Here is a 14,926-nt window from a genome sequence, read left to right as displayed (position 1 = left end):
TTTAATTAATTAAATATATAATGCAAGATATAATTTTTAGGAAAAATTATATTTGTCTATATAAAAAAAGGTAAAATCATATATAATATTAAATGATTATATATAATATCATATATGATTTATATCAAAGCATACATGAAACTAACATTTGCTTTGGTTTTATACATGCTTAGATATGATATCAATATCTGACTATGTCTAATTGTACAAAATGACGTGAGTTATCTAATATCATTTTTTATGATCAGAAATGGTCAGAGATGGACATCATATCTAAGCATATACAAAAACGTATGCTCTGATAAAATCATATGTGATATTATATATAATTATATAAGACTGTATATAATTTTACTTTTTTTTATATAAATAGACATGGACTTTTTTTCCCGGGATAAGCAATAATAAAATGTTTCAATTGTAGCACTCATGAGTTATATCATTTGTAAAGATAAATGAAACATAATTTTGGAATATTTCTGAAACGTATCAATTGAAATATCTTATTTGAAATATTTCTGAAATTAGCAAAAATAAAATGTTTCAATTGTAACACTTATGAATTACATCATTTGTAAATATACATGAAACATGATTTTGGAATATTTCCGAAACGTATCAATTGAAATATCTTATTTGAAATATTTCTGAAATAAGCAAAAATAAAATGTTTCAATTGTAACACTTATGAATTACATCATTTGTAAATATACATGAAATATAATTTTGGAATATTTCAGATACATATCAACTACGATATTTCATTTGAAATATTTCTGACTATGAAACATTTTAGTTGTGACACTTATGAATTATATTATAAACATAGACATGAAACGTCTCATTTGAAATCTATATGAAGCATTTTGAAACATTGCATATATATTTCATGTTTAGTGGGATGTTAACTGGTGCATCCACTCTGAGTGAGGCATTAGATATAAAGAATCAAACAATAGCATTGCTCCAAAGTGGTGGTTTTGAATTACCAAAATGGTTCTCAAATAATCCTCTGTTGCGGGATAACAATTCCACAAGTAACAAATTACCAGATAGAGACAATATACCAGATAGAGTAAGTCCCGGCAAAACTTCTTATGTTATTACTTTGGAACCGGAATTTGACATATTAGAGAGATATTCTAGTTATGAAAAACTTATTCGAGTTGTTGCCTTTTGCTTACGATTCATTAACTCAATTAAACACAAATTAAAAAGAACTCATCGTGATTTAAAGCATAATTTAATCAAATCAATATCACCATGCTCCAATGATGAATTGGAGAATGCAAAATTAGTTCTCGTTAAAATCTTGCAGGGAAGGTTTTTCAAAAGGGAAATATGTAGATGATATTTCCAAATTCGGTATTGTAAACAAAAAAAGTTCAATTTTAAAACTAAATCCTTTCTTAGACTTCTGAAGAATAGAATTCTGAGGGTTGGTGGTCGATTAAAACATGCAAAATTGCAATATGATGCGAGACATCCTATTTTAATACCTGGACGTCATAGTTTTACTCAATTGGTTGTAAATCACGAACATAAACGCTTGTTACAGCTCTTGCTAGAGCTCAAATGACTTTGTCATCAATTCGACAAAATTTTTGGCCATGTACAGGACGTAGCATTGTTCATGATATTATAAGTAAATGTGTAATTTATTTTCGTAACGCTCCGAAGCCATCTAATACTTTGATGGGAAATTTACCAGAATCTCGCGTTAGCATTTTCGGAAGACCCTTTGAAAAGTGTGGAGTGGATTATGCTGGTCCTATGTATTATAAAAAAGGGCAGCGTAAAAATTCGCGTTTGATTAAATGTTTTATAGCCATATTCGTATGTTTTGCGACAAAGGCGTTACATATAGAGTTAGTTGGCGACCTCACTACCGAAGCTTTTTTAAATGCGCTTAAACGCTTTATTTCCAGAAGAGGTCTGCCTAGTGATATTTAGATAATGGTTTAAATTTTGTAGGTGCAGAACATCAACTTAGCGAACTTTATGAGATTCTTAACGATGAGAAGTCGAAACGAAAGATCATAGACGTTACAAGCTGTGAGCGTATAAATTGGCATTTTATTCCACCAAAGGCCCCACATATGGGAGGACTTTGGGAAGCCACAGTGAAGGCTGCAAAATTTCACATTAAGCGCATCATTGGCGAAGCTTCACTGCGATACGATGAATTTTTAACATTATTAATTCAAATTAAGGCTATTTTCAATTCAAGACCGCTCACCCCATCAGATCCTAATGATCTTTCAGTTACGGCGGGTCATTTTTTAATAGGTTCTCTTCTTACGTCTTATCCAGAACCTAAACTAGAGGATTCAAAAACAAATAGATTAACGAGGTGACAATATGTTGAACAATTGTGCCAACACTTTTGGAAACGATGGATGGACGAAAGAATACTTGCATACTTGTCAACAACGAAACAAATGGAATACCATTGAATCTCCTGTTATAGTAGGACAACTAATAATAAAAGAGGACAATTTGCCCCCGTTAGTCTAGATTTTAGGCGTTGAAGAAGTTTATCCAGGGGATGATAAAATAGTACGAAGCGCTTTAGTGCGTACCACCAAGGGTACTTATAAGCGACCTATTACTAAACTTTGTATTCTTCCAATAGATTAAGATTTTAGTCATGTTTATTAGTATTCTCATATTTAGACGAGGTTTACTCCAATTTTAATGTCATAGGATTTTATTTTCTTAAGGTTTCATTACATGTATTTAGCTTATTATAAACGTTTATATTGTTGAAAGCTTTCAAGGTGAGCGGTATGTATGCGTTGTGTATGTATTTTATTGTACATGTTTCATTTTATTATGCATTTTCATGCATTCCATGACATTTATTGATTGCTTGATGAAAGATTATATTACTACACTCATTACTATTTTGTTTTTGCGTTGCTTAGTAAAAAAGTTTGATTGATTTATCAGATTAATAAGTAATTTTTGCAAGATGGCTCATTCAATCTAAAAATGTATAAAAAGTAATAAAGAGTGTCCACATACCCAAAGAATTTCTCTGCGGTTATTCTCAACAAAAGGAACATTAATAGCAGTAGTATAGCAAACCTATTTAGCCAGCAAGTAAAATTTGCACTTTGAAAGAATGCACTGTTCTGCAAAATATTAACATAGATTATAATTAAAATACAATATTCTAATATAATACAATATTTTTATAAATATTATTTTTCAAAACATCTCTACAAACAGAAAAATTTGTTATAATTATATACAAACGAAAAATCTAAAAAGAAAGTGAAGAAAAGTTGCAAGTGAATGATGGTTGTAAATTTAAAATTATTATCTCTATCGCGTCGATTTCAGGTATAAGAGAGATTTTTAACTTTTCAATGTTTTTTTCTAATTTTTAATTTTATAATTTTTAACTTTTCGAAACAGTTATCAAGCCATTTAAACAAAATTACGTTGGAATAAATATAAGGTTATAAATCTCACACACAAAGTATATAATTAAATGTTCTATAAATATTTTAATAAGGACTTCCCGCATTGGTAAGTAGAGAGAAGCACGCCTGTCAAACGCGTCACTGTTTTTTCGAGCTCATCTGCCGTTCCTTCGCCATGGGGCGACTTTGTTTCAGGTGGGTGGCATGCACAGATATGCAGGACTGACTGCAGATATAAATCAGCAGTGTAGGAGCCGAACTACAGACGATTTCGGGGATTCTGTGTTGCTGCGACGATTTGGAGGTTAGGTGATAGAAGCGGAAACAGGCACGGAGAAACCGGAGTCAGAGTAGGATGAAAATAGGTCGATAAAGAAGAGAGTGACAGGAGGAAAGAGGTGTTGAAGAGATAAAAAGTGAGAAAAGGATTCGGATGGATGAGAAGAAGGAGGAGGACAAGAAAAAGGATATTAACCCGAAGAATGGCGAGAAGGAGAATAGGATGATAGAAAAAGGTAGGGGCAGACCTACGAGGGCGGTGGAGCTGTCAAGAATAAGAGATAGGACAGGAAGCCAGGAATCAATTATAGAATACGTAAAGAAGAGAGGAAGGGAGGAAGAAAAAGAAACGGCAGAAAAAGCCGAAAAAGAAATATTAGAAAATTTTAGTAAGGGAAAAAGAGTGATAAAGTCGCCACCAAACAAAATAAAAAGAGAGGAAAAGAAAGAAGAAAGCATGGAGGCGGAAAAAATGCTAAAAGAGATTTTAGCGAAAATGGATGAACAAGAGAGAGAAAGAAAGAAGGATAAAGAAGAGATAATGAAAGAGATACACGACCTGAGAGAGGAATATAGAAAGAGAGAAATGCTTTGGAAAATGCAAAAAGCAAGTTTAGAAAGTAGAATAAAACAGCTGGAGGAGAAAATAGAAAAAGTGGAGAACAGTGGAGGTGAAAAGTTAGAGAGTAGCGAATTAATGAAGAAGATGAAGGAGATGGAAAGAAACGCCGAATTAGCCGAAAGGAGAAGAAGGAAAAATAATATAATTATAAAAGGAATGAAAATAGAAAATGGAAGTGAAAGAAAAGAGAAGATGGAGAATTCCTTGGAGAAATCACTAAAAAGAAGGTGGAAGTGGAAGAAGTGCAGGCAATTGGCCGGGGAGAGTACAAAATGACGCTAGTCAGATTCAATAGATGAGAGGATAAAAGAGAAATAATGGCAAAGAGGAAGGAGATAGGTAGAGTAAGGAGGATATTTATGGATGACGATCTGACGGCAACAGAGAGGCAGATACAGAAACATCTATGAAGTATAGTAAAGGGCGAGAGAGAAAAAGGGAAGAAAGCAACGGTAGGATATCAAAAAATATGGATAGACAATTGCGAAAGGAAATGGAATGAAAGCACCGAAATGCTAGAAAACAGAGGTGTTTTTCGGAAAGAATAGAGAAGAGAGAAGACAGGGAGAGGGAGAGAGGGAGAGTGAGAGAGGAGGGAGAAGAGGAAGATAAGGCGGAAAAAGGAAGAGGATTAAGGATATGCTTTTGGAACGTGGCGGGACTAATTAATAAATATGAGGAAACGTGGGAATATTTGGAGAATTTTGACGTGATAGTAGAAACATGGATGGAAGGAGATAAATGGAAGAAGATTAAAAATAAGATGTCCAACAAATATATTTGGAATTGTGTACCAGCGAAAAGGGAACACAGGAAAGGAAGAGCAAAAGGAGGGATAATAACAGCAGTCAACAAGAATTTGAAACTTATAGAGGTTAGGGAGATTAGCGACGAGGTGGTAGAAAGCAGACTAGAGTATAATGGAAACAAATGGAGAATAATCACGTTGTACAGTCAAAAGATAGAAGATACGATGGAAACACTACCCACTATACAAAGTAATGTATTTAATACGTTTCGATAATGTTTCTTTGTAACGTGAATTGTTTTAGAGATGTATACAGAAACATTTTAGAGAGGTAACATAAACGGTTAATGTCCGCATTCAGATACTTACATAAGAAACATTATAGAAACATTTCTTGATATTGTATCATAAACATTTTGTGGAAATAGTATTTAAATGTTACTATGGTATATTACTATAATATATTTACAGCTACATACACAATAATATATTTATAGTCAATAGTAAAACTTTTAACTACATAATGTACCGATTTAAACTATTTTAACTATTTTAACTATTTTTTAAGTATAATATATATTGTTATGTTAATATGTTATACGTAAAAATAGATTAAAGTCAACAAAGTTATGTTGTTAAAAGTTCTTACTGTTAACAATTATATTATATATAATCACCGACTATATATAAGCAAATTGGAATTGAAATGGACGTAATAACAACATTTCATGAAATAATACATTTATTTATTTAATTGCATAAGTATAACTCGCAATTTATTAAAATAATTATTATTTTAATTTAATATTTATACATAACATAAATTAATATAAATTGAAGATCGTAAACTCTCTATGAAAAATATTATATTTGAAACAAAACATAGATAAAGCAAAAAAAACTTCTTTTTATTATCATAGCATAATATTAAAGTATTACGTAATATATAAATATTTATATCGTTAACACTAAAATAAAAAATAATTATTTTATATCTGTATATACAATTATATACATGTATAGTATTTTATAATAAAATATTTTAAAAACTTTATAACTTTTAACTAAACTTTCGTAAATTGCAACTGAAATTAAATAAATGTAAGAATTTAATCACTTAAATGCGTTTAAAAAAGAATAAGTATTTAAAATAATATAAATATTATATAAAATAATTATTGCCATTATATAAATATATTATTTTAATTTAAATTAATTATATAATTATTAATTTCATATATTAAATGCTATAGAAAATAAACTCGTGGAATAAAAAATCAAATTTTTTGTTTAAAAATAAAAATGAAAACATTATATGTTTACGTCGTCTGTCGCAGTATCGTTTCTTGCAGTTTCATTCCTTGCATTTTCATTTCTTGCATTTTCACGATTTAATCGCAGAGTTGATTGTCTAAACCATGCTTTCAAAATCTCCTCAAATTGTGCTTCTGTAGGACAGATATTTTTAATGGCATCTGAAGAAATGAATATTTATAAGATACAAAAATAAAATAAATAAAAAATAAAATATGTGTAAGATATGGGGAAACAATATTTTGTATACAACTTACTCTTCATGCACATAATTAGTTTCATGTCATAATCTTTTAATTTAAAATTATTTTTAGCTCCTGTCCAAGAACACTTTGAAGCCAAATTATTTGTGATTAATTTTTGCAATATCCTCTTCATTGCATCTTTCTCATTTGTTCCACCAATCATAGTTAACATATTAACCTAAAATATTATTATTTATTGATCATATTCCTAACGCATTAAATATCAATTTAAAAACAAAGATAAAATTGTACATACCAGCTGTGATTGTGCTTCCTCAGATACTAATATAATTTCAAAATTATTAATATTTTCAAGACAATTCATTGGTAATGGTGGAAGCAAGTTAATATTACGGTGAATATTTACATTATTGCCATTATTTTCTAAAATATGTAAACGCTCGTCTATTCGTCTACACATTAATTTTATTTCGAGTATATTTCCTAATATAGTATTTAGAGTTCTAGTAGCTGTAAAAAATAAATATGATTTGTATCTATGTTTTTATTTCTATTTCTATAATTATAGTGTGTATTTGTGTGTGTGTGTGTGTGTGTGCATATGTGTGTGTGTAAATGCTGAAAGCTAAAACTTACTACAATTGTCTACAGGAATATCATCTTTTGTAGGAATAACATTGTCCTCTGCTTCTATAATAATAGGAATCTCATTAATATCTAATTGTGTATCGCTAATATTTCTTTGAACTTGATTGAGATCATTATTATTAATATTCTTTTCAAATTGATTGACATCATTATCTGAAAAACACATTCGTTATTAAAATTTTAACTCTTCATGTTTTAATATATTTTCATATAGATAAAATAGATCTCATTAAAATAGATCTCATTAAATAGATTTCATTAAATAGATTTCATTAAACATATTTTCATATAAAGTAAAAAAATAAATATAGAATATCGCTATTATACACCTTGTATATTTTCATTTAACTCAGGAATAGAATCATTATCGCTGATTTCATTTTTACTTGAAGTACTAGAGTTATCTGAAAAATATTATTTATGTTTAGTATTACTTATTAATATTATCTAAAAAAGAATTATCTTATATGAAAGTAAAATAACACTCAAGAGAATAATTATATTCATTTATCAAGCACAAAAAATAGTTTCCAATAAATTTCATCAAAGAAAATTTTTATACCATTTTCATTTTTTTCTAAAATGCGAGTTGAAACTTTTTTATTTCTTAATCCACGGCCTAATTAAGATTCCGATTCGGTATTGCTTTTGTCTTCCATTAACCTTCTTTCCTTTTGGAGAGCACGTTTATATGAATCTATACAAATTAATATTTTTCAAGAGGTCATTAATATTTTGCACACACACAAAATAAAAATTTATATACATACGAGGTGTCAAAAGTTCCAACCAAACTTTATGATTTGACAAAAAATCTGAATATAAAGTTTTCTTTAAAACATATGTACCTAAAAATTCCTTGAATAAGTTAACACTCAAATATATTTTTAAGTTTTTTTTAGACCTATGTTTAATTTTTTATAAAAGCATTTCTGGATGTTTATCAGAAGCAATTTGTTCATAAGTGGCTGAACCGTTTGGCACCACCCTATATACATATATACTTACATACATCTATACATACATTAAATACATACACAAAATAATAATAAAATTATGTATGTATGCTGCTCTTCATTATTAATCATGTAAGCAAATATACTTACCATATTTATCAATTACGGTAACCGGGTGCATAATCCAATCATTCTGAGGTTTTTTACATTTAATGATGCAATTCCGAGTGTCCTTTTTAGGCCAATAGGAATATTTGTCATTTTCTTTTAACCATATAGTTGGTATTACGGAATATATTTCGTCTTCCTCGTACTCGGCATTAAATTTTACAACAGAATAAAGTAACTGCAAACAATATATTGTTTAAAAATGCAAATTTTAAGAATTTAATTATACTTATAAAAGTTTATTTAATTATACTTAACTTAAAAATACTTTTTTATATAACAATGATGACAAATGTTATCTTAAAAGACCAGACAAAATTAACTACTACTGTTATTTTCTATACAGCACTTATATTAAACTACTATTAAAATTTAATTTATTATTAATCATAATAACATTTTTTTACGATTAAAATGATACAAAAAGTGACATATTTAATTAAATATAAATTAGAAAAAAATTATTAAATGTCAAAATAATATTTAAACTTTACATGTGTGAACATAATACTTTACTATGCAATAGATATGACAAATTGTTGTGTAATAATGGAATTACTGCAAATTTATCATTCATTGGTAAAATTAAACATTTTGCTTTTATATCTTTACAATCAAATGTTGATGTATTTGATGTTTCATGTATATCAATGACTTTTATAGCTAAACTAAATGAAGGCTTTTCTATGAAATTTGATATATTTTGAAAAACTTTTCCAGTTATTTTTATGTTATTACTTTCATTTTTATAAATATTTGAAATAAGCATATAATTAGAATTTCTTAAAAGAACACAGTTATTTCTTTGAGCTAGTGATATTGTAAAATTTTCAAAAGACATTTTTTTATAATATTTATAAATTTTTCCATTTTCATTAATTATTAAAGGGTTGTCATCTTTTTCACGTAAATTAAACTTGTTAGCAGATGTTAGCTTTCTATCTTCAACAACTCTATTATATATTTGTTGTAAGGGATACCGCGAATTCTTCATTTTTCTTTTTATTTGACTCATATAACTTTCGAATTTAAATGCACTAAAATTATCAAGTTTTCCAAATAATAATACATCATCGCAAAGATGCAAGAGATTATGCACGTTATATGTAATATATTCCTTCCCATATATTTTTTTGTACTTTTCAATAAAATATCGAATTAAAGATTTTGCATATGCATTAAGCCTAATACACTCTGATGAACATAAAATTCTTATAGCAATATGTAAACATAAAAAATGTTTATATTGAATATTAGGCAATTTTCCTTGCAATGCAACGGGACCTGTATATAAAAGAAATTGTCTAAATTCTGTTGCTTTCCAATGTTCTACATCTTCTATAGGTCTTGGTAGACGACAAAACTCCTCAGAAATATATTTTCGAAAAATTTTCATACTTTTTGATATTGAATTTATATCATGATCATTTAATTTTAATTGACTTATTCCCTTTTTTCCAGTCCAAAACAATATAAGTGTTTTCATAATACCAAGGCATACTAAATGCATATAATCGAGCGGCACATTACTAACTAAACCAATTCCTATCTTTTCTAAAGGAGTAGAACCTTTATGATGTTCTTATTGTGAATGTAAAGCAAAATTTTCATTAGTTCTTAATGTGACATCGAGTTCTGGAAATGTCATTTTGCCTCTAAGATATTTACCCTTTTGCATACATTTATTGCAACCAAAATACCCTGTATGAGATTTTATTGATAAAACAAATGCTGTAGCAGGTGCATCACAAATAATTTTTATTAATATTGGCCTAACAACTTTATTTTTTATAGTAATACCATTTTCTCTTAAAAACAAATATTCTTCCACAAATAAATTTAAAAAATCCATTACCGATTCTGGTTTTTTTAATCCATGATAAATACCTACAATAAAAGGTTCTGCAATTTCTAATAAATCAATTGACATTAAAATAGGCCAAAATTGACTCTTTGATGATTTACTCAATGGTAAGCCATCAATATTAATTGTTAACGGTAAAATTTCTAAATTCTCTGTTAATGTATTTTTCATCTTTTCAATTATGCCTTTTTCAATACCTAAATGTATATATGCACCAGGTGGCATATTTACAATATTACATAATGAAGGAGTTTTTAGCAATGTTCTACAATTTTTTGGAACAAGCAAGTTTTCTGATTTCATTATTGATAATAATTCATTTGCAGAATTATGCGAGATGTTATTTTTAATAATCCAATGAGCAATTTTATCTGCTAAGGCAATTTTATTCTGCGACTTAAATATATCTTTATCAACATTAAAATGTGTTGGTTTAATTTCAGAAGAATTGCTAACTAAGTTAATATTTTTATCGGTATTACTATTGTTTGTATTTAAAATATTTTCATTATAATTTTTTTCATTAAATTTTTCATTATTAGAAGAGTGCTGTATTTTATTATTAATAACATGCAGTAGTTGTTCTCTGGTCTTAGCATATTCATTATGAACAATCCTACGGAAATGTCTATTTGTAACCTTTGATATTTCTTTTTTCTTCCGTTGTGGTATCTAGAATAAAAATAGAATATAAATAAATATTGCACAATAAAAGTAATCTCTATTTCGTATATGCATTCTAACACATATATTGTAAACAAAAAAAGGTTATAAATTGAGATGTAATCGATTTTTAGTGTTAGGATCACTGATACAATTTTTGTAATTTCTTATTTACGGTATAAATAAGTGTTAGAAGATACATAACATATAAGAAATTTATTACATATAATACTTCTATAATAATTAAGTAATTTCTATATATATAATGTACAGATAAAATACATACTAAACTTGATGATTGACTCGAACTCTCACGTGTACTCATTTTGCACTATATATCACAAATTTTAGACGCGTACACAGAGAAAAGAACATATAAGAAGAAAATGTCAAAGATATAATAATAGTTTTTTATCATACGTAAATTACAAATGCACACCGCGAAACCACACTGCGAACTGCGAACGATACGCTGCCTCGAACACTCCGTACGTTGGGTCTGTTCTTTTCAGCTGCACTGTTGCACTAGTGCAATTAGTTAGAGTGAAAGAAAGACCCATTGTGCGAGCACATACATATTGAAATATACGCATGTGTGCATGTTCAAAATAATAGGCGCGTTTTCCGAAAAATGCTTTGACAGTATTATTAATAAGAATTTTAACATGAGGAGTAACTAAATATAATTTATTATAAACGTGTTGTATATGTAATTGAAAATATACATATATATGCAATAACCATTATACGTATTTTAAATAAAATTTTTACGAAATGTTAGTGTTTTTAAGTGTTACAATTGAAACATTTCATAATTATTTATATTGAGAACATTTCAAATATATTACAAATTATATGTATTTTAAATATTTCAAAATTATGTTTCGTAAATATTTATAAAATAATATAAAATAAATGTATCGAAATTAACAAATCATAAAACGCAACTTTGAATTGTTTAAAAGATGTATTAACTGTAACATTGCTTTAGAAACATTTATAATATAAGCAATTGTGAAATATTTCAATAGTAATGTTTATGAAATATGTCTAAAACATACAAATAGAATATATCACTTGGAATCTATATGAAACAATTTGAAACATTACATGTACGTTTCATGTCTAGTGGGTAAGGGAGAAGGTACAAGAAGAGGAGGAAGAATGGTTGCTGATAGGAGGTGATTTCAACGCGAGGACGGGAAGCAGAGGAGGACCGATAAATGATGAAGAAGAGAATGAAAAGAGGATCGAGACCAGAAAGTCAGTAGATAAAGTTGTAAATAGAGAGGGACGTATATTAATAGATAAAATAGAAGAAAGAGGATGGGCGATATTAAATGGGAGTTTCAGAAGGGAAGGGGGATGGACTTATATAGGAGATTTAGGATCATCGGTTATAGATTATGTCTTAGGGAATGACAGAGCAGGAGGAGAACTAAATATGGTTGAAGAAGGAATTAGAACGGAATCGGACCATGTTCCGCTGGAGGTGGAGTTAACAGGACCACAGGTGATGGAGACAGGGAGAAGGAGAAAGAAATAGAACTAGAGAGAAGCGACTGGACAGAAGAAGGGAGGAAAGAATATCATGAGAAATGTGAAGAATGGTCGAGTACGCAAATGGATACAGAGGATATCTGGAAGGAGATGAAAGAAAAAGTAAGAAGCGCTATCACGAAGCATGAGAAAAGGATAATACCATGGAAATTAGGAAGAAGAGAATGGTACAATAAAGAATGGAAGGAAAGGAAAAGAAGATTGAGGAGATTGATGAGGGACTGGAAGAAGGGAAGGATCGGAAAAGAAGAGTATGTGAGGGAAAGAAAGGAGCACAAGGAATGGAGTAAGGTGCAGAAGAGTAGGCATGAAAGCGAAGAAGAAGAAAAGATAAGGAGCATTAAAAGTGAAGCGGAAGCTTGGAAGTATATAAATAAATACAGGAATAAGAAAACTGAGGGGATAAGCGAGGAGATACAAATGGACGAATGGAGAGACCATTTCATGGAAATGTTAGGAGGGACAAAGGAAAGAGTGGTGCTAGACATAGAAGACGAGGGAGAAGAGAATGGTACGAAGGTGGAGGTAGAGGAGGAAGTCGAAGAAATATCGAGAGAAGAGGTGATTGAAGTAATAAAGAAATTGAAGATGGGTAAGGCAACAGGAGAGTACGGCATTGAGAATGAGACGTGGAGATTTATGCAAAAAGATGTAGGTGAAGAATTTCTGAAGTTAATCAACAGAATCTGGAAAGGAGAGGGCATACCGGGAGATTGGAATAAAGGTATGATTAGTCCAATACATAAAAGAGGAGGGAGAAACGACCCGAAAAATTACCGGGGAGTTACGTTAATGAATACGGCGTACAAAATATATGCAAGTATCTTAAATGCGAAGCTGGAGAAGGAGGTGGAGAGTAAGTTAAGGGAGGTGCAATTCGGGTTTAGAAAGAATAGAGGAACGATGGATGCAGTATACACAATAAACTATGTAGCGAATAAGGAGCTGAGTAAGAAGAGTGGAAAGGTTTTTACATTCTTTGTTGATCTCAAGGCAGCTTTCGATAAAGTATATAGAAGGAAATTGAATAAAACAATAAAGAAGATAGGAATTGAAGATAACCTGAGACGAAGAATAATGGAAACATAAAGAAACGAAAAATGTAGTGAAGATAAGGGATAAGAAGACAGGGGAATTTTGGACAGAAAAGGGACTAAGGCAAGGATGCCTGACCTATTCAATTTATACATCATGGATTTAGAGGAAGGAATGGAAAAGGGACAAGCAGGAGGCCTTGTGATGGGGAAAGAAAAATTCTGGACAATATCATATGCAGACGACGTGGTGTTAATGGCGACGAGAGAGGCAGAATTGAAGGAAATGATGAGGAGGTTCAAGAGGTATTTGGAAAGGAAGGGTTTGAGTCCGAGTCCAGAGAAATCGAAAATAATGGTGTTCGAGGAAGCTAGGGGAAGAAGGAAGAAAAGGGAGTGGAAATGGGGAGAAGAAAACATAGAGGAGGTCAAAGAAATAAAGTATCTGGGATATACAGGGTGAGCCATTTTAATTAACGCACGCAATTATTTCGGAAACAAAGCATTTTAGAGAAAAATGTTTCAGACAAAAGTTTTATGGTTTCGTAGGGGCCATAAGATGGTATCATTGGTTTGACCTTGAAGAGTTATTTGAAGGTCACATGAAGGTCACCTTCAATTTCTTAAATAGAACCTACTATTTGTCATTGCATATTCTTGTAGCTTATCTCGAGAGCTTTCCAAAACACTATAATTAAGTACCTTTTCGTTAAGTACTTTTTGAGTTATGAGGCTTGAAATAATTTCTTAATTTTACATAAACCGTAAAATATCTTGTAAAATATTCATTTTTCGATTATCTTATCTTAATACTTTTATGTACAAAATAATGAGAGGAATCAATTGGTGTAAAGAAAACACATAGTTGTTTTTAAGAAAAAATATGGAATTGTTAATTGCAAATTATATATTTTTTCTCCAAAACAACTATGTGTTTTCTTTACACCAGTTGATTCCTCTCATTATTTTGTACGTAAAAGTATTAAGATAAGATAATCGAAAAATGAATATTTTACAAGATATTTTATGGTTTATGTAAAATTAAGAAATTATTTCAAGCCTCATAACTCAAAAAGTACTTAACGAAAAGGTACTTAATTATAGTGTTTTGGAAAGCTCTCGAGATAAGCTACAAGAATATGCAATGACAAATAGTAGGTTCCATTTAAGAAATTGAAGGTGACCTTCATGTGACCTTCAAATAACTCTTCAAGGTCAAACCAATGATACCATCTTATGGCCCCCTCGAAACCATAAAACTTTTGTCTGAAACATTTTTCTCTAAAATGCTTTGTTTCCGAAATAATTGCGTGCGTTAATTAAAATGGCTCACCCTGTATACTACAGAAAAATGGGGGAGCGGAGAATCATATGAAAGATAGGCTGAAGAAGGCTACAATAGCGATGAAGAGGACATGGAGCACAGGAGAGAG

The 14,926-nt window shown here is 29.8% G+C and overlaps 3 protein-coding genes across 3 annotated transcripts in view; all 3 read right to left on the bottom strand.

The window, feature by feature from the left end:
- Nucleotides 1-14,926, bottom strand: part of LOC145960461 (proto-oncogene tyrosine-protein kinase ROS-like) — a 61,409-nt gene that overhangs the window by 34,067 nt on the left and 12,416 nt on the right. The gene's annotated exons all lie outside the window — the stretch shown is intronic.
- LOC145960818 (uncharacterized) lies at nt 6,392-8,949 on the bottom strand. Its single transcript, XM_083080518.1, has 8 exons — nt 8,932-8,949; nt 8,355-8,550; nt 7,811-7,867; nt 7,578-7,652; nt 7,237-7,401; nt 6,896-7,110; nt 6,652-6,817; nt 6,392-6,555 (listed from the first exon to the last, which is right to left on the bottom strand). Exons 1-8 carry the CDS (start codon nt 8,947-8,949, stop codon nt 6,392-6,394), a joined length of 1,056 nt encoding a protein of 351 aa, XP_082936644.1.
- Nucleotides 8,940-11,436, bottom strand: LOC145960646 (uncharacterized). Its single transcript, XM_083080261.1, has 2 exons — nt 11,186-11,436; nt 8,940-10,908 (listed from the first exon to the last, which is right to left on the bottom strand). Exons 1-2 carry the CDS (start codon nt 11,222-11,224, stop codon nt 9,955-9,957), a joined length of 993 nt encoding a protein of 330 aa, XP_082936387.1. The 5' UTR covers nt 11,225-11,436; the 3' UTR covers nt 8,940-9,954.

This window comes from Camponotus vicinus, unplaced genomic scaffold (genome assembly GCF_025532165.1).
Source record: "Camponotus vicinus isolate PSW18456_S1 unplaced genomic scaffold, iyCamVici1.0 SCAF_10, whole genome shotgun sequence".
NCBI classification, from domain to species: Eukaryota; Metazoa; Arthropoda; class Insecta; order Hymenoptera; family Formicidae; genus Camponotus; species Camponotus vicinus.
Note: the sequence above shows the minus strand (reverse complement) of the source record. Positions and strands in the feature narration are given on the sequence as shown.